The 20,832-nt window shown below is 41.2% G+C and overlaps 1 protein-coding gene and 1 long non-coding RNA gene across 4 annotated transcripts in view; one reads left to right on the top strand and one right to left on the bottom strand.

Moving 5' to 3' along the window:
• Positions 1 to 20,832, bottom strand: part of LOC309643597 — a 153,975-nt gene that overhangs the window by 101,768 nt on the left and 31,375 nt on the right. The gene's annotated exons all lie outside the window — the stretch shown is intronic.
• The window catches only part of IL18R1 (interleukin 18 receptor 1), a 59,575-nt gene that overhangs the window by 14,004 nt on the left and 24,739 nt on the right, over positions 1 to 20,832 (top strand). The window contains exons 4-9 of one of the 2 annotated variants that reach the window (XM_082426379.1): positions 490 to 655; positions 3,141 to 3,291; positions 9,687 to 9,749; positions 14,094 to 14,214; positions 17,492 to 17,631; positions 19,703 to 19,864. In XM_082426379.1, the coding sequence (XP_082282505.1) occupies positions 490 to 655; positions 3,141 to 3,291; positions 9,687 to 9,749; positions 14,094 to 14,214; positions 17,492 to 17,631; positions 19,703 to 19,864 (803 nt within the window). The remainder of the gene's footprint in view (positions 1 to 489; positions 656 to 3,140; positions 3,292 to 9,686; positions 9,750 to 14,093; positions 14,215 to 17,491; positions 17,632 to 19,702; positions 19,865 to 20,832) is intronic. The other variant, XM_082426380.1, reaches the window with a different exon arrangement.

Genomic DNA, 20,832 nt, shown 5'->3' with positions numbered 1-20,832 from the left:
AGGATAGGAACAAAGTGCCCTGAGAAATATAAAACGCAGTGCGTATATACAGACCTTCAGAAAACATTACAGTCCTCATGAAACCACCTCCACTCTCCCATCCTGGGTTAAGAATCTTTGAACCTGTCCGTCTCTAAAGATCATTGACGTTTTAGACATTTCTGTCCTGACATCCATAATACATATGGTCTGATGTAGGTTTGTGTGTGTATGTGTGTGTGAGTGTGTGTGTGTGTGTGTGTGTGTGTGTGTGTGTGTTTAGGACATCTCGGGTTTTTCTCATTTCCTACCCCCTCCCCCCCTCCCATGGCAGTTATTAAATTTCTTGCTTCACTGAACCAAAAAGAGACAGAGCAGGATTTGGGCATCAATGAATGAGTCTCTTTATACAAAAATAAGGGAAAATGTTCACTGGATTGGTTACTAAAAGGTGGTATTTGCAAAGTCTCCGTACTAATGATAAAATATGTCTAACCCTTTATTTCCTAGAAATGATACTCATGACTGGAAATTAAATGTCATCAGAAGACCTAAACACAGCTGTTTTACTGAGAAACAAATAATGAGTAAATCTGTGGAAGTTAAAAAATCTTTGCAGGTAGCCTGTGAACATGGTTACTATCAAAAACTGGTCAACAGAACGTTATTGTATAAGGTAACGCTTTTAAAATATTTTAACTTAAAACTTGACAGAAGAGACAAAACTCCAAAGTGAGGGTCTGACGGCTGTGAAGCATTTTGGTCTTGTAACATACAAACTGAGTCCACACAGCTCAGGTGGCCTGTCTGAGCTCCTACATGTAACGCAAGTGGTTCCTGCCCCATGTTAGGCATTCAAGAAACGATAACGGCTTCCTTTCCCTTCCTTAATTTTCCTTTTCTTTCAAAAAAATTAATTTTTAGGAATGCTAGCTCATTTTCTTCTGCTGCATATACTTAAAATGTTAAATTCTGTTGTATATGCTTATTCTGAATATATGCGTTTACAAAATTGGAAGTTGGAAAAAATGAATGATGAAGATAGCAGAGATCATTCATAATCCCACCAGCCAGAGAATGGGGTTTTTCTCCATGTAAACATCTGCTTTTAAAAAGTGGCATTTTCCTTGATCCACTAAAAATTATATTGTGATGATTCCCCCACATCTTTAAACATTTTCCCAAACATGGATTCCATTGTGTATACACTTGTATCTAAGCCCCTGTTATTGGACATTTGTTAATTTCCTACTTTTCACTATTATTTATAAGGCTAAAATAAATATCATTCCCATAACTCAGAAAGTGTATTATGATTTTATTCTTTAACTAAATCCCTAAAAGTAGAATAACTGGATCAAAGGCTATGAGCATGTTTATGGCTTTTGATTTAAATTATCAAGCTGCTCTCCAGGGAGCTACACCAGTTTAAAACCCTCTTTTTCTCATACCACTACCACATGGGAATGAATACTTTAAGAACATTTAAAAATCTGACGTGCAAAACTTCTGTAACTCTTAGTATCTTTCCCCCATTTCTTTCCTTAATAACAAGTTAAACATTTTTATGTATTAATTGCATCTTAATATTACTTCTCTTGTGAACTATTTTCTTCAGTTGATGTACCTTTTACCTGTTGAGTTGTAAGAGCTCCTTTAGACAATACTGTGGAAATTGTATATACACAAGTATATATGCAGTCACATGTACATACATAATATGCATACACATACATGCACACACACAGCACAAATTATATTATTTCTATAGAGGAACAAACCTGAAAAGTGTAACTCTGTCATGGAAACTTTGAAGAGCTGTGAGAGAGGGTGTTCTGAAGAGACGACCTTGAGAAAGTTCAAGCTACTGATGATGATTCCTTAGAAACGTTTGTTTGTACCTTTTGCTTGAACACTGTTTACTTGTGATTTTTCAAGGGAAGCTCTTATCCAAAATGTTTTCCAAATATCTGTATCAGCCCTGAGTTGACTTGACTCTATTTCCTGTCACATGTACAAATGTTTCTACAGTATATATAAATTTGGGGGGATCAGTGTACTGGGTTTTAAGAAATCCCTCTATGCAGGTATTTGAATTTAGAAAACAGACGTATTGAGAATGTTTTTAGCTAGAAAATTGAGAGGAGGGGAACAAGGAAGCTAAATCAGTAAACGATTGGAAAAAAAAAAGATATTTTTATATGCCTTGGAATTGATATTTTAATATGCCTTAGAAAAAATAAGTTTGGGTTTATAAAAATTTGGTGTATGCAGAAACAATTCACTGATGTGAGATACACATGTGGGCGCTTCACAAGCCCATTCTAAGCGCCCTCTGGGTCTAGCTCCTCTTGCTACCAGCTTTGGCAGCTTTGAGAGGAGTCTGTGGGTAGTAGCTGCTCCTTGGTTGGTATTTACAGGAACAGTGTCACATAGTGAAGGTTAGCAATTTAGTTTCCATTTTCCTCATCTCATTCTTAGATTGCTTCAGAACCTATTTATGGGTACCTGATGGCTGGATTGAAAAAGGTGGCTTTTTTTGTTATTATTAATGCCTACAACATATGGAAATTTGTGATAGAGAGACATGTTTGTGTGTGCCTATACATTGGAATATTTTTCATGCATTTCTAATCAGTCCACTGTCTTCTGGTGGAGGGCATCAACGAGTGTGGGTAGTCTGCTAGGTACCTGGTTCTCTGAGTAATTCTGCTCCGACCTCCACTACCCATCCCCAGGATGGGTAGTCCTGAATACATGGAATTCGGCTAAAAGCATTAAGAAATAGAATTGCGCAGAAAGTTTTGACCCAAGCAGGGATTTTTTTGTTGCGGTGAGTTTTTTTCCTTTCTCCTCTTCCTCCTCTTCCCTCTCTTTGTGTGTAAAGAGAGAGATTAAAGGAAAATGAGGAAAGCAGCTACAGTGCCCCCTATACTCTATTTCCCAGCATGTATTAATAATAACGATAATACCAGGAATGGGACTCTATTTCATTGTTCCAGTAGAGGCAGTGCCAAATCACTGAGACATTTGCTCAGAAATTGCTAGTTTTCATTCTATTTCCCTCTTTCTCTAAAGATCTTTAACTTTAAAATTTTGAATTCTTGTCATATGATACCACTCTTACTTAAAATATTTTAACTTGCTTTTTTTAATAACAGAACTGTGAAAAGATAGAGAACAATCAAAACCCATTTTTAAAGAAGAATGCAGAGTTTAAAGATCAGGGATATTATACCTGCATGTTTTTCCTTCTTCATAATGGCAAACTATTTAACGTCACCAAAACCTTCAATATAACAATAGTTGGAGGTAAGAGAAATCTTAGAATCGGGAAAAAACAAATGTATCTTAGTAAAATGGAATATTTTCTTTTTTTCTAAAGCCGTATGGGAAGCCAGAGGCAAACTTAGTTGGAGTTGTGACCATATCACTAGTTCAAATATAAGGGTGAAAATCATTTTGGCATCACCTACCATGCTGAAAAATTTTGGGGGGGATAGTAATGAAAGTTTATATAGGTGAACCTCTGATGTGTCAGTTCTCTTATTTGATATTTGACTAAATTGTGGAATCTTTTGTTATTAAGCATCTGCTTGCACTCAGTAAATATTTATTGATGGGTGTCTATATTCAATAAACTGTACTGAGTATTGGGAGGTAAGGGAAGCATGGAAATACAAAATGAAGTGAATAATGTACGATTCTCAGGAATTTGATTATAGTCAGGAAAGGTTGAAGCCAAACCCGGCCTCTGTACCCCTACACTGAATTAAATCTCTGAGACAGAGTTGTGGGTGAAGTAGAAAAGAATAGCTTTATTGCTTTGCCAGGCAAAGGGGGCCACAGCGGGCTCATGCCCTCAGAACTGTGTGTCCCACCCTGGAGGGGGTAGTGAGGAGTCATAGCGATGGTTCAGAGGGTGTGATCAGCTCGTAGACATTCTTCTGATTGGTTGGTGGTGAGGTAATCGGGAGTCGGCATCATCAACCTTCTGGTTCCAACCGGTCCGGGATCTATGTGCTTACTATTGTCGACTTAAAAAATATGCACAACCTAAAAGCTGAGAGTTATGTTTTATTTGGCGGGAATTTTTAGGACTTCAAACCTGGGAGGCAGCATCTCAAGTAACCCTGAGAGAACTGCTCTGAGGAGATGAGGGGGGAAGCCAGGTTATGTAGAAGTTTTGCAACAAAGGGCAGGTAGTCTGAATGTCAAAAGATTATTGTTAATTAAAGAAAGCCAGATATCCCAAGTTAAGGAATTTATTGCTTTTCTATGTATGGGAAGACACAAGAGTCTGGGCTCTCTGGCATCATTCCTTTGATGTGCACCCCAGCTATCTGGGGCCAGTATCCTGTGTTTTCACACCCTGAGTTTCTTCAGGGCACCCTAAGGAGTGGTGGCAGTCTGATGGCTGCTAGATGGTCGGTATTCTTTCCTTCCTGAGTTTCCTCAGGGCTCACCAGCTCACTTGGAGGGCTGCAATCACGGATGACTGTGACATCTTTGTTTACTGATATGGCAGGCAATATTCCATTTATCACCATTAACTTCTCCCACCTGGAGGGGGTTTGAGTATCTGCCGAACAGCTCAAAGATATTGTTGTGTGTATCCCTTGAGGCGGAACCAGGACCCTGGCCCAAGGCTGCACTATTGTTTCCTGACTTCTCCTCCCTTGTCTCTGCATCCCCTCCCTTCCCTGATTAACAACTGTTTGAACCTGCCCTTGGAACTCAAGGAAGGTCCTGGAGGCTGAATGAAGCCTATTTCCTGTAATCCAGAAATGGATGGGGGACACAGAAAGGCTTTTGCGCCCAGGAGCCCCACAGGGTCCTGCTCAGTATCGAGGTGATAAGCCACATAGAAGCACCGTAGAATATGAAATTGGAGTCATCTGTGAGGTGTTAAGGGTGCAGAGAGAGTCCAGAGGTAGAACAGATGCCGGAGGCTCTGTCTGAGCTGGTTCTTAGAGGCTGCGCGTGATGGAGGGGCAGAAGGACCTGCTGGGATGGGCTGGGATAAAAACATGTAAGGAGCACAGGCGTGGCTGTAGAAAAGGGCTGTACATCTTGGGATGATGGCTACTAGTCTGGTTTATCATGAACCCAGACCATATATAATGGAAAAACTGAAGCCTGGAATTTTAGGGTGACAGAGACCCTAGAATTAATTTAATTAAACCCTATCCGGTGAAGATATCCTTCATATGACTCAGCCAATAATAGATCATTCAGGAACTACTGTGGAAATTACCAAATCACACAGCAGCTGGGTCCAGATTTTTTGTTTAATTAATTAATTAATTCACTTTTGGCTGCATTGGGTCTTCGTTGCTGCGCGTGGGCTTTCTCTAGTTGCAGCGAGCGGGGGCTACTCTTCATTGCGGTGTGCGGGCTTCTCATTGCGATGGCTTCTCTTGTTGCAGAGCACGGGCTCTAGGCATGCGGACTTCAGTAGTTGCAGCACGCAGGCTCAGTAGTTGTGGCTCGCGGGCTCTAAAGCACAAGCTCAGTAGTTGTGGTGCACAGGCTTAATTGCTCCGCAGCATGTGGGATCTTCCCTGACCAGGGCTCGAACCTGTGTCCCCTGCATTGGCAGGCGGATTCTCAACCACTGCGCCACCAGGGAAGCCCTGGGTCCAGATTTCAATGCTTGATTGTAGAGAAGTCTTTTTTTCTCATTGAGTCCAATTACTCCTTCTTGTAGCTTCCACTCACTGTTTGTGTTTGCCTTGAGCTACCCCACAGATTGTCTGGTCCCTTCTGAAAATGACAGCTCCTTCGAGTGTCTGAAGACAGCTGGCTTATCCGCCCTCACGTTCTTTCCCATCATGCAGGAAGCTGTAAACTCCTGGGGTGACTCATTCAGCAGCGTTGTGGGGTCACGGTTACTAGAGCTCGTTGACTTCAGCAGCGTTTTCCCTCTTCTCTCCAGCCATCCACTTATCTAGCTGTACTCCACGCATTGCGAATGGACAAAGTACCACAAACCTCCTGTCTTCAAACCGCACAAACGCATTATCTTACAGTTCTAGAGGTCAGAAGTCTGAAACGGGTTCACTGGGCTAAAATCAAGGTTTTGGTAGGATTGCATTCCTTCTGGAGGTTCTGGAGGAGAGTCGATTCCTTGCCTTTTGCAGCTTCTAGAGGCGTCTTGCATCCTTGGTGCACGCCACCTCCTCCATCCTCAGAGCCCACAGTGATCTTCAGATCTTCAGATCTCTCTCACCCCTTCCTTCATCTCATCGTCTCCTTTTCTGACTCTGACCGTCTGCTTCCTGCTTATGAGGATGCTTGTGATTACACTGGGCCCACCTGGCTAATCCGGAACACCCTCTGTATCCGAAAATCCTAAATTAAATCATATTGCAAAGTCCCTTTTGCCGTGTAAGGTATAATATTCAGCACCTGGGGGTTAGGATGTGAACGCCTTTGGTGTGGGGCATTGTCACACCCCATAACCTGGGTATCCCATAACTAAATTCTTAAACTCATTAAGTTCTATTTATCTACCTTAAATTCTTCAGTTTGACTTTCTTTAATATCATATAAATCCTACATCTCTGGTCCCTTGACACTTCCACCACCAACTCCCTTCCCTCCATCCATCTCTGCTTTCTGCCCATCAGCTCCTCTTTCCTTCCTTCTTGGAAGGAGCAATAAGAATATCCGTTATCAAAAGAGCATGCATAAGACCAGGAATTGTGCCAAATACTTTCATTGAACCCTGTGAGCTTGTGACCTTGGCTGAGTTAAATGACTGAGTTTTTCTCCGCCTCTCATTCCTCACTAGTGACATGGGACAGTAATGGGTTGAGTCGTCCCTCATAGGGTTGCCTGGAGGACCGAATGAGTGAGGGTGTAGAGCCTTGATAGTGGTGCCAGGGACATGGAAAGCTCTGTTATTACCATCTTAGTATTACCGTCTCCTGTCTCCTCACCCCCATATCCCCACGTGCTATTCTTCTGTCTTAACCACCCATCTTGTTTTCCTCGTCTTCTTGGAGAACGCCACCTGTGTCTCTCAGGACTTGGCTAAATGTCGGTCCTCCTCCGTGCTCCCACGGCCTCTTGTTCTTATTTCTGGTTACTGTCAAAATCGGATGACATGTCTGTTTCTGTCACTAGAATGAGAAGCTCCTGGAAAGAAGGGACTGACCTGTGTTCTATTCCTCATGTTGGTCTCTCCTATACTTACGGCTGGCCCTTTGTACATGTGCTCATTACATGTCTGTTGAGTGAATTACAGGTATACCTCATTTTATTGCGTTTTGCAGATACTGCTTTTTTTTTTTTTTTTTTTTTTTACAAATTGAAGGTTTGTGGAAACCCAGCATTGAGCAAGTGTATCAGTGCCATTTTTCCAACAGCATTATTTTTAAATTAAAATATGTACATTGTTTTGTAGACATAATGCTATTGTACACTTAATAGACTATAGTATAGTGTAAACATAACTTTTATATGTGCTGGGAAACCAAAAGAGTTGTGTGACTCGCTTTACTGTCACATTCATTTTATTGTGGTGGTCTGGACAGAACCCGCAATACCTCCAAGGTCATTCTGTACTGAGATAGGAACAGTTTCTTCAGTCATGCCTCATTCAGCAGGAAGTCAGGACTCTTCACCATCCTGGCCATTTTCCTTTGGATCTGGTGAAGTTTGCCACCATTCTTTTACAACGTGGAGCTTAGAGTTGAAGTTGATGATCAGGAGGTATCATGGCCTCTGCTGAGGACGGCGGGACTGAGCGTCTACCTTGTCTGTGGTCACGGCTGTAGATCTCTGAGCTGTCACGTGGGGAGCCTCCCTGCTCCGGATCACACTCTACTCAACCCACCTGGCCTCTGCCATTTGTCTTCATCTCACACTCTGGCTGATCTGCTGACGTCTCTCCTCCTGCAGCTGACAACCTCTGTGCCATTTTGATCCAGGGATAGTAACTTCATAGGTAGACTAGACACGCCAGGGGCACACGCTGAAGTGTCTTCTTCCTTCTGTTACCTCCAGTAGGATTGTACCCTTCACTTTACACCAGTTTTACAAACCCAGTGCTGCTCTGGGTTCTCCATGATATACTTTGAGTTCTAGTAGATGGCATCCTTTCTCAAAGATGTCCTTCCGTAAAGATGTCCTTTACACCGCCTCTTCCCAGGACTCCCACCAAATTCCTGAGAAAAGAAGATCAATGAAGAGAAAAATAATCAGTAGCAATTTTCTCCGATACTCAAAACCACCTCCTGCCCCTCTGTGCTTGAAGCAACCTATGTTCCTCAGGGCTCTCAAACCCGAGGGTTAGTTCCTCGTCTGGCGGCAGCTCCTCCAGCTTCTCCTGCCGGCGTGAATTCTAGTCTTGCCCAGAGTCTGAATCCCAGAAGAGATTCTTACCCTGGGTTTTGTTTGTGTTTTTTAAATTATCTATGATCTACCTCTCAGCTTATTACGAAGGTAGTTGAAGATCTCCGTATTTTAACTATTTTATTTTAAATTTCTATTTATCTATTTATTTTTGGCTGCACTGCACAGCTTGCGGGATCTTAGTTCCCCGACCAGGGATCGAACCCGTGCCCCCTGCAGTGGAAGCGCTGAGTCTTAAACCACTGGACCTCCAGGGAAGTCCCTTACCCTGGGGTTTTGCTGCACTAGTTTCTTTCTGTATCCTTGCCCACATACTCCTCCTTTCCCTTCTTTGCTCTTCACTCTGCAGCACGTGCTTCCTGGGAGAGCCTAGGAGGGCGTGGGTGCTGCAGGAGAGCACCTGAGTCCCCTTTAGTCCCCATGAGCAAGCACAGCTGCTGGGAGCCTGGGAGCCCCCATGAGGGATGCACTGGACATTACTTGTAAATGCCCCAGAAGCACCGGAAGTACTTAGAAGGGGGAGTCCAGGTCATGAAGAAAGTTGCCAATGCTGATAATAGGAGCAGCAAGGACTGAACTGCATAGCCATGTGAATGCGGGACCACAGGGCTGGCCATGTTCTGCACTTATTAGCATCCTAGGTTGTGGGATAGTCCTCAGTGGGAGGTTGCTGGGGGATTGCTTCCTTCCTAAGTGTTACTCAACGAGGCTGAGATGGAGAATACCTATGTACCTCCAGTCTGGGTCAGAGGTCACTAAGCAACAGAAGTAGAACTGAGTTTACAGGGGTGGACACCCCAGCAGGGCCGGGACTAAGGTGAGGCAAGTGAGGCAACCAGGGGCACTCCTCTCACTGTCCTGCCAGGGGAGGGTCTCAGGAGGCTTCTGAGTGTAAGTGCCTTGCCTACCCTACCTGAGTCTTGACCTTGCACCCAATAAATCGATCTTGAGGAGTTGAGAGCAGATGGAAGGAAGAAAGGCAGAGCAGAAAGACGTGTCCCAGTGACTTTGCATCTTCTAAGTCCTAAAAGTTTCATTGTCTCCCTGGATGAGCATCTTCTTCTGGCTTTTAGCTGCAGTGGCAGAAAGCCAGAGGCTGGAATTGAGGGGAGACCAAATTCAGTGTGCTTTCTCCAGCGAGGTGAGCTTCGAGTTGATGGAAAGTGAAACAACGACCGGTATTCCCTGCAACCCTTATTTAATGAAAATACATTAAATAATAAATGTAAAGTGATGACTGTTAGAATCTTGGTTACCTGGAATAATAAGTGTATTACAACAAATGTCTTTCTTAGCAAAACTCCTTGTAACACTAATGCATGTTTCTTTTCTTTTTTCACTTTCAGACAACAGTAATATAATTCCAGCTCTTCTTGGACCAAAGCTTACGCATGTTAAAGTGGAATTAGGTATATTTTGACATACATATATTTTGGATTTGTGAACGGGGGTCATAATAGTCTTCCAAGGCTAAATCTGGTTCCTTATTGATCAACATTGTGTTCATAACACATACCATGTTTACTGAAGAATATTGCAAAAGCAGGAAAACCTTGTCATTGTTTGAATGTTGCCCTTTTTAGCAATAATTACAGTTAACAGTCTGTTCAAAAGATTATGGAAGTGCCTGTGGTTTGCAGGTCTGTGGTTTTAGTCACTTTGTATGTGGCTTTTCTCTAATAATATCTACGATCATTTTTAAATATGAAAACTCAATGAGAATACTCGAGAAATGATTCAAACTTATTGTGTGGTTTGAATATTTGATTAATGGGTTCACTTTGAATCAATGGACTTGACTCTACATTTAGGGTTTGTTTAGACCGGTCTTGATGAATCGATATGTCCAGTTGAGTAATTTCTTTCAAAAGAGAAAGGAAGGAAGGAAAAGAATAAATTCACATATGCTAAACTGAGTATTGTATTAGGTAACTGAAATATGTTATTGTATTAAATCCTCAAAGCAACTCTGAGGGGTATTGTTCCCATTTAAGCTTCGGATTAAATGACCGAAGTTCAGAAAGGTTAAGTAATTTGTCTGAAGTTAAACCCCAGGAAAGGGGCAGAGCTGGGATTCAAGTTTCTTACATTGTTTGTTTGTTGTTGATTGTCATTTGATCCTGTTGATTGTTTCCAAAGCACACACCTTTTGACTACAGCTGGCCACAGTCATGTAAATGACCACACATGCCCAATGTTGCTCAGATACTTTGCCATTTGTGTTTGTGGCTTGCCTGCTTTCTAGTTTTATTGATTTCTGAACTTTATTATTTTTTCTTCTCATTTTAGGCTTAATTTGCACCTCATTTTTCCTTTGTACACATGGAGAGTTATATAATTAATTTCAATTCTCCTCTCCTGTAGTATGTGTATTTTAAGCTGTAAATTTCCCTCTAATCACTGTTTAGCTGTTTCCAACAATTTTGATATGCCATATTTTCATAACTATTCAGTTCAAAGTTTTAACTATTTTTAAAATTTTTCCTTGTGATATTTCTTTCATCTATGGATTACTTATGTTTCTTAATTTCCAAATATTTGGAAGATTTTCTAGTTATTTTTCTGTTATTGATGTCCAGTTTAGTTCCATTATGGTCCAAGAGTATACATTGTATCATTTAAATCTTAAAATTTGTAGTAACTTACTTGGACCAGAATGTTCTAAGTGCGCTTGAAACAAATGTGTATTCTGCAGATTTTGATTTAGTCCTTCTATAAATATCAATTAGGTGAAGTTGGTTAATGGTACTCTTCAAATCATCAGTATCCTTACTAATTGTTTGTGTGCTTTCTCTATCTGTTGCCAAGAGAGATGTTAATATCTCCAGCTATGATGGTCAAGTTGTCTATATATCCTTTAGTTCTGTCTATTTTTGCTTTATGTATGTTGAGGTTATCTTATGGGCACATACAAATTGATGCCTCTTGAATTGACGCTTTAACATTATGAAATTTCTCTCTTTATCTATCATACTACATCTTTTCCCAGTCCCTACTCTCTCTCATGTTAGATAGACACACCAGTTTTCTTTTGTTTGGGACTGGCATATTTTATCTTTTTTCACATCCTTTTACTTTTAACATTTCATTGTCTTTATACACAAAATATGTCTCACGTAAACTGCATATATTTTGATCTTTGTTGAAATCCAGTCTGTATGGTGTTTAGTGCGTTTACATTTAATGACTTACTAATACAGTTGGTTTGAGACCTCTCATCTTGCTGTTTTCCAGCTGTCCTATGTGTTATTTCTTCCTTTTATTCTCCTTTCCTTTCAGATTAATATTTTTTTTTATTTAATCTGTTTTGTTTTCCTCTTAGTTATACCATTTTGTATTCTTCATTAGTAGTTCTCCTAGAGATTACAATATATATCCTCTTACTACAGTAAGACAAATGCACGTATTAGTACGTTGACAATTTTGCAAACACGTGAGAACCTTACAACAATTCATTCATCCTCTTATTTCACTTTAAGCTACTATTTTATGTATTTCTCTCCTGCATATGTTATAAAACTCACAAGAATTTGGAATTATTATTGCTTTAAACACCAAAATTATTTTGTATTTACCCAAATGTTTGTCCTTTATTGCACTGTTCATTTCTTAATGTATGTCCTTGCTTTCATCTGGGATAATTTTTCTTTGAGAGTGAAAAATTTCCTTTGGTATTTCTTATAGTGTGTTTATGCTGGCAATAAATTCTTTTGGCTATTATTTACTTGAAAATATCTCTATTTACCTCCAATTTTGAAGATTTTTTTTCAATAATTTCAATAATTCTAGGTTGGCAGTTTTTTCCTTTACTTTGAAGATGCCCTTCTGTTGTTTACTGGTTTCCATAGTTTCTGCTGAAAGACTGGCCTTTAGTCTTATTGTTGGTACTTTGATGTGTCTTCTTCTGGCTGCTTTCAAAATTTTCTCTTTCTTTTTGATTTTGATGCGTCCGGGTGTGGTGTTCTTTGCATTTATCCTGCTTTGGGTTCCTCTGAGCTTCTTGAGTCTGCAAAGGATGTATTATTAATTTGGGAGAAATCCTCTGCCATTATGTCTGAATATTTCTTCTGCCCCTTTCTTCTCTCCTCTCCTTCTGGATCTCCAATTACATGTCTTATGCTCTTGTTTCTTATGCTCTTGTTCTGTTATTTTTATTTTTTTCCCTTCTGTACTTTAGTTTTGATCTTGGCCTGTATTCAGCCTTAGCAATCCTGGCTTCTTTTATGCTCAGTCTCTGTTAAAACCATTGTGAGTTCTTAACTTCATGGTTTTTTCAGTTATCAATTGCTCATTTGATTCTTTTAAAATAGGTTACTCTTCTTTGTTGAAAACATCCATCTTTTCATCTACTTATCCATCTTTTCCTCTGTTTTCTTTAACTTATTTATATTAGTTATTTCATACTCTTTATCTGCCAAGTCAGGCGTTTGGATCATCTTTGGGTCAACTTCTATTACCTATTTTTTTTTTTTTTCCCAAGTGCTTACATTCACACTTGTTGTATCTTGTCTGGAAGTATTTGTACATAATGGATATCCTGTATTTTTTTTTTAACATCTTTATTGGAGTGTAATTGCTTTACAATGGTATGTTAGTTTCTGCTTTATAACAAAGTGAATCAGTTATACATATACATATGTTCCCATATCTCTTCCCTCTTGCGTCTCCCTCCCTCCCACCCTCCCTATCCCACCCCTCTAGGTGGTCACAAAGCACAGAGCTGATCTCCCTGTGCTATGTGGTTGCTTCCCACTAGCTATCTATTTTACGTTTTATTACCTATTTTTTCTATTGATTTTTGTCCCCTTTTTTTGCCCTTTTGTGTGTCTCTCTTTGTTGTTGTTGTTCGTTGTTGTTGATCTTTCTGTATCTAAAACAACCAAGGTGAATGAAGTTTGTATTACTTTTCCCTAAGAGTGTTTGCCTTTTCTTTGTTAGGCAGATAATGTGAGGGTTTGATCATCTCAATCCAGGCAGGAATGGAGCTGAGCAGTAGCTAGGATGCAGGTTTGTTGGATTTAACCTGCTTTTCATCTCTTATGGCTGAGGGGAGACTCCAGTCACGTGTGTGTTGTCCTCCAGTGGGACTTACTCTGCTAAGGACCATGAGACTGCAGGAGAAATCATTAAGCCTTTCCAGCCTCCTGTGCCGCCCAAGCCCTCAGCAATAATCCTGTGAGCCCATGTGGCTGTCAGCATCTCCACTGGGCTCTCTTTTCTCCATGAGATTCCCTCTATTTTGTACAAACCAAAGCAAATTCCTTCAAGGAATAAAATGGTGGCTATCTCAGCTCGCCCTGGAAGGACTTTGTTCCTGACTGTAACTTCAGTTCATCTGTTTCTCTTTGTTTTCCCTGCACTTTGATGTCTTTAATTTTTAGTTAATTTAATTTTTTGTTCTGTTTTGTATCCATTTTGTTTTTCCAGAAGTTGCAGTGGGTATGTAGGCCTGACACTACCTATTAGGCTATAGGTTGAAAAGAAAGTCCACCAGCCATCCTAAGTTTTAATAATTGATTTAGACATAAACATTTGAAGAGAAGCCAGTTCATAGTTTGGTGATGACTTGTAATTGCAACCTAATTTCTCTGATTTATAATTTTTTTTAATTGAAAAACAAGACATTTTTTTTTCTTAGATGCAGCTCTATATTATCATTGTATATTAGGTTAATATACATGGTTGTATTTATTTCAACCTTTGAGAAACCTGAGTTTCTAAAATCTGAACATCGGTTGTCAACTTTTACCTAGGAAAAGAGGTACAGCTCAACTGCTCTGCTTTGCTGAATGAAAAGGATGTGATTTACTGGAACATCTGGAAAAAAAATGGAAAGGATCCTAATGTACATGAAGAGGAAGGGACAAGAATTAGGTATGAATATGTGATATATATAATACATATCATGATATACAAAGATCATACAGTATCATATATATATGAGATAAAAGCACCAGACTCCTGAATGGCTGATAGGACGCTTGAGATGAGTTTAACTTATAATTATAGCTTACATATTTTATAATTTGCATACTCTAGACTGACGCATTATGCAGAAATTTATTGCTGAGACCTAAGTTAGAAAAAGAAGGTCAATGAGGCTTTTTAGCATTGCCTTACAGAAGTAGCTTTTGGTCAGTCAGGATCTGATGGGGTTGGGGACTTTACCTAAGCATCTTATAAAAGAGTGATTACCTAGGCCACTGTCATTTGAATTTTGAAAATTGTGTTACATGCTTTGTTTTTACTAGTGTACCAGAGAAAAGACCAGGTCAGGAGCCTGGGACACGTACAAGTTATTCTGGGCCCCTTGTGTGTGGTAGGCGTGCCTAGTCGCATTGCCCACGTGTCACCGTGAGGACCGCTGGGTATCCATAGGTGACAAAGCACATCATCAGTGCCTTTCCCTGAGGACCCTGGGGGCAGCCCTGGACACAGGCAGGCCACCCAGCTATGGCTACCTGTCCAGATCTACGCCCTGTACTTGGCTTACACACACACCTTTCTTTGTTCTGATTGTTGAAAATAATTCATTATAAGATACTTGAGAACGACCAGAAATCACAAAGAGAGAAATAGCCCTCTGAAGACAGCTTTGTGTGTGTGGCAGGGGGAGTGGGGTGGGTGGATTTCTTTGCTGGGCGTGAGATATGCTGACACAGACACTGCTTCCTGCTCTTTAGAGATAGTTCAGAGCTTCTTTTTAGAACATTCCTTACAGGGATTATCTTTCTTAAAGGTGAGAGGTGAGGAATTTTCTCAAGTCCGGAAGGGTCCCCAAAGATTGTCAGATGTAAGTTATGACCCAAGAAAATACTAATTTAAACAACCAGCCTCCTGCCCTGTGGCATCGTTGTTGGTCCGTTGACACTGATCATAATTATGGCAGCACTTTCCTGTCAGAGTTCATTAATGGAAATTAGAATCACACTAAGAACAGCTAGAAAAAGCAAACAGGGCAGTGGTTAGATATAAATATCTAGGAGGCAGAGTTGGTGCAAAAATTTCCAAATGCCATTTAGTTTAAATAGCCTATATTAAGGAATGGTTATACTTATTAAAACAAAACATGCTAAGCCTATGGCCATTACAATGTTTCTGAATGGCTTTGGGTCATTACTGTCATTATTAAGGTAACTATACACTCAGGTTCTAGTGAGTAGTGGTCCTAAGGTGTCTGTCACCTTAGCTGCACTTTTGAGGGTTTTTTTTATACCCTCGCCCAGAACCAGGTGCGTGGTTAGTGCTCATGGAGTGTTGGCTCAGCTGGATTGCGTGGCTATCCTGCCACTTTATCTTGTCCGGATTCCTGCATTTCCTCCTTCTCATGATCCATTGTTAATCTCTGGAGGCATAGAAGACCAATTCACCAAACTTATTAGAAACGGAGCTTAAGCTAAACTAAGGGCTTAAGCAAGGCTAAATCTTTCTGTATACTGGGTGCTTGAACTTATGTCATCTAGTTTGGCTTCTCGGTGGGGTTTTTTTTTTTGGTGCTTTCTTTGTGGATTTTACATTGATGTTAGATGGTTGATATTTCTGGGTTGGTGACTTCTGTACAGAATTATGACTTCTCTTCTAAAATGCATTTGAGACAGTTAGGGGCTACAGTGGGTACCACATCCCAGCTGCGAGGGGCCTGGCGGGTGAGTGACTACACCTGGGAGTGCTGGCTGACCGCACACCTTCAGAGCCTGCCACTAGCAGGAGGCAGATGTCAAGAGCATTTGCCTTGCATCAAGGACAGGATGTCTTGAGTCCTTTTAGTAGAGAAAGAGAGCTGGCTGCTCCTGGTGGTCTCCGGTCACTTTCTGACACTCCCTGAACAGCTTAATTGGCCTTTCTCATGTGCTTGGGGGTGTCTGAGAATAGTGGTTTTAATTTATTTTAAATGCTGAACAAAAGAAGAGTGATCGTTAGGACTGCAAGGACGAACTTGATATGAATCTGCGTCTGTATTAACAATCCGCAGCATTGTCACGGCTGGTGGAGACTTCACAGTGGGAGGAATGCTGAGTAGTCAGGACAGGAGGAACAGAGGAGAACGCAGACACACCTGGGAGATACTGAGGGTTCAGTTCCAGACCACCACGATAAAGCAAATATCACAATAAAGCAAGTCACGTGAATGTTTTGATTTCCCAATGCATATAAAAGTTATGTTTACACTATACTGTAGTCTATTAAGTGTGCAATGGCATTGCATCTTAAAAAATGATGTACATACCTTAATTAAAAATACTTTATTGCTAAAATAAATGCCCAAACCATTATGATAGTAACATCAAAGATTACTGATCGGGCTTCCCTGGTGGCGCAGTGGTTGAGAGTCTGCCTGCTAATGCGGGGGACACGGGTTCGAGCCCTGGTCTGGGAAGATCCCACATGCCGCGGAGCAGCTGGGCCCGTGAGCCACAACTACTGAGCATGCGCGTCTGGAGCCTGTGCCCCGCAATGGGAGGGGCCGCGATAGTGAAAGGCCCGCGCACCGCGATGAAGAGTGGCCCCCGCTTGCCGCAACTAGAGAAAGCCCTCGCACGAACCGAAGACCCAACACAGCCTAAATAAATAAATAAATAAATAAATAAATAAAATTAGGCACACATTTAAAAAAAAAAAAAAAAAAAAAAAAGATTACTGATCACAGATCCCCTTAACAAATATAATGATAATGAAAAAATGTGAAAGTTTGAGAATTACCAAAACGTGACACAGAAACATAAAGGGAGCAAATGCTCTTGGGAAAATGGCACCAAAAGACTTGCTTGGTACCCTGTTGCCACAAACGTTCAATCTGTAAAAAGTGCAGTATCTGCGAAGCATAATAAAGCAAAACTCAGTAAAATGAAGTGTGCCTGTAATTGAGAGAGAGAATATTTTCTTGTGTTTTCAACTGAGCATCGTTACCTCCCAGGCATTTTAATTCTAGGCAGTTTACAGCGCCGTCCCCAGGTGGTCTCAGGAGGACTGAGACCCCCGGGAAACAGGGGGCTCACACTTGAAGAGAACCCACCAGAAGGGGACGATTCCCTGGAGTCCACAGAGCCCTGTTTTTGTGCAGATGTATTTGCACATACAAATTCCTCTCTCGTGGGTGACGTTGTTGGCAATGACACAAAGCCTATTGCTAAACCATTTTCCTCTCTTACAGGACTTCAGAAGGCAAACGGCTTGCTTCAAAAATACTGAGAATTGAGAATGTTAATGAAAACAATCTAAACTTTTCATATAATTGCACTGCAGCCAGCGAGGGAGGCATAGACACCAAAAGCTTCATCTTACTGAAAAAAGGTGTGAGAAATTTTATCTTTGGCAGTTTGTGGAAACCTAGACTGTTGCAGCTGAGAGACCTGTCATAGCTCATCACTTCCTCATCTTACACACCAGGAACCAAGCTCCTGAGAGGTGAAGGGTTCGCCCTGTGTCACAGGCATTCGGTGGCAGAGCTGGTGCTCAGCCCTCGCTGCGATCCCCTGTGCCCTGATTCCAAGCAGAGAATGAAAACCTCAAGTGTATTCTTTTGCTCTCACTCATATGCCAATCCTGTGTAGCAACCAGGGGCCCAGAGCGGGGAGGTAGGTAGAGCTCAGGGTTGGAGATGCTGGTGGGTGAGTGTCACAGGGGAGGTGGTCCGGGCAGCTCTGGCACACTCTGAACAACAGGAGGAAAGTTTGCAGCTTGGTGTAGGATGAGGCCAGTGGTCCAGGAGTAATTGCCGCCTCCACCCTACCTTAGCTGGGCCCTGGGCACAGGAGCCCTTGGGTGTGGTCTTTCGTTCAACAAAGACTAACTTAGGCTTCCCTCTCTTGGGCTAGTCCCTGGACCTGGCAAGCGGACAGTTAGTTGATGGCTCTGGTCACTGGACTCAAGAGTTCTTCAGTGCCTGCCTGATGGAGGGCACCCTCCACCAAAACGGTCCAACTTCCATCCTCCACCAGAACAGTCCAGCCGAGGGCCACAGGCTCAGGAGCTGCTCAGAGTAGTTCTGTAAACTGTCCTAGATCAACGCATGGCTGTGCTATCTCTGCCATAGATGTTTCTACCCTGATCATTTTTTCCTTCTGCTGGGCTCACAGATGTTGTGTGGGGAATAGGGTCTTTGACTCCACCATTAGCCCTGGAGGAGTGTGTGGGCCAACGTGAGAGTGTGTGTATTTGTGCGGCACAGTCATAGATATGTAGGCCTTTCAGAGATGCAGGAACCCCAGGGGCTGGCTTTATTCAGAGTTCACTTACTAAGCAACGATGATTGCTTACTTACATCCTGATAATTAATTTTACTGGAAAGATAATCCCTAAAATTGTGTCAAGATGGCAAGAGTTTTATGTATGCTTACTCTTTTTGACCTAGAAATCCCACCTCCATTAGAATCTACTCTAGGAAAATAATCAGAAGCATAGATAAGGGTTTATGCCTATGTTCATTGCAGCATTATGTATATTTATGAAAAATTGCAGTCGATCTAAATACTGAGATAGTATGAATTATAATTTTAAAGACCTAGAGAAATGCTCATAATATAATGTTAAGAAATAAAGAGTGATCACCAGATGGTTCCAACTAAATAAATGTTTTCAGGGAAAAAACAAAACCTGGAAGGAAATGTACTAGCATGTTGGCAGTGGCCATTGCCACACTGTGGGATGGTTATTAAATAATTATTCTATCCTTTATACTCCTCTGTGTTATCTCATGTTGTCCATAATGAGCATAAACTGAATCAATCTAGGAAACGTAATTTTTTTCTCAAAGGACACTTTCATATAAAAATATACAAAAATTCTCAGAGCTGAGTGCCAGGCACTGTGTTAACTACTTATGCGTAATATTTAACCCTCCTCCAAAATAGCAACCCTATAAGTGAAGGAGAAAATATTACTAGCTGCATAGCTGTATTACGTGTACAGATGAAATACTAAGAGTTAGGGCGTCAGTGACTTTCCCTAGGATACAAAGTAGATGATAGAGCCAGGCTGGAGCCCACACAGACTCAGCTCAGTGCTTGCTCTCTCAAGGTTCTGCACCTCCATATATGTTCCCAAGCCGCTAGCTGACGTTTAGGTGTGGGTCCCTCTGAATTTCATCCTAGTGTCTTATCATCCTAGAGATCCAACTTCCAAAAGTGTGGACGGACTACATTGTAATGCTTTCAGTTCACGTCTCTGAATACCCTTGTACACATTTTTATGGAACAGAGAGGTCACCACTGGAGACTAAAGGCAGGACTGCAGAGTAACTCAATGGAATGTGTTGGATAGACAAGTAGATTTGTGTTAAAGGTAAAAGCTGTCCACCGCAGAGTGATGGAGGAAGATGCTGGTGAAATTTCTCTAATTTATCCCACTTTCTTTTTCTTTCTAGAAGACCCAGTTGACATCCCAGGCCACATCTTCACTAGAGGAATGATCGTAGCTGTTTTGATCTCAGTGGTCATTGTGTGCCTAGTGACCGTGGGTGCCATTTATAGAGTTGACTTGGTTCTATTTTATAGACATTTCTTGGGAAGAGATGAAACCTTAACAGGTAACGAATGTCGTCATGCTGGGATTTCTTATTTTACAGTTTTATTAAGAAGCTATATAAATAAACATTAATCTTCACCTCATTTTGATTATATTGTAGACATATTGGCGGTAGAAGTTTTCCATAAGAAAAATTGATCTGAACGAATCATCCGTTATGAATGTTGTCTGGGCCACTTTTTCTTGTGCTTACTTATCCGTTGCCAAAAATTGTTCTCTAATTGTTTTATGCATGTGTGTCATGTCCTTCTAAATGCACTGTGAGATGGTTAGGCCCAGGGACTGTGTGTCTGAATGTCATTGCTCACACGCCATCTGGTGCCTTTACAAAGTTCACACTCAATAAAGGTCATTTCAATTGAATTGAATTGGGAATTCCCTGGCGGTCCAGTGGTTAAGACTCTTGTGCTTCCAATGCAGGGGCACGGGTTCAATCCCTGGTCAGGGGACAAAGATCCCATGTGCCACGCGGCAAGGCCAAAAAACAAAGAATTGTATTATGGTTCATTATTTTAACCTGGCAAAGGAGGCTGCATGATGTACTTGCAAGAACCTTGAAGTGCACACCAAATGACCTGAGTTCCGGTCCCCTAGATCTGCCACTTTTCATCTACTCCAACCTCTATCTGGTGACTGTCTCAGTTTCTCTATTTTTGCAGGTGACTAGAAGTCCTCAAGATTCAAAATAGCTACCAAATTTTAAAAAATCAATCTAATCCATTGCACTTGCTTTTGTTTCCGTGTGTGTGTGTGTGTGTGTGTGTGTGTGTAGGACATACATAGTTCAAACACCAAAAGTCTTAGAAATTATACACGTATACTTGTCCCATGCCTGTTTCCCACCCCATCCCACATTGATAGTATATCCAAACGAATATGAATAGAGAATCTTATTTCACTCCTGTTTAAAAGACAAATCTTGGCATGCTATGTGCCCTATTCTGAACTTTGCTGTACTAGACCTTGGTT

This window comes from Balaenoptera physalus (assembly GCF_965194825.1).
Source record: "Balaenoptera physalus genome assembly, chromosome: 15".
Taxonomy (NCBI): domain Eukaryota; kingdom Metazoa; phylum Chordata; class Mammalia; order Artiodactyla; family Balaenopteridae; genus Balaenoptera; species Balaenoptera physalus.
Note: the sequence above shows the minus strand (reverse complement) of the source record. Positions and strands in the feature narration are given on the sequence as shown.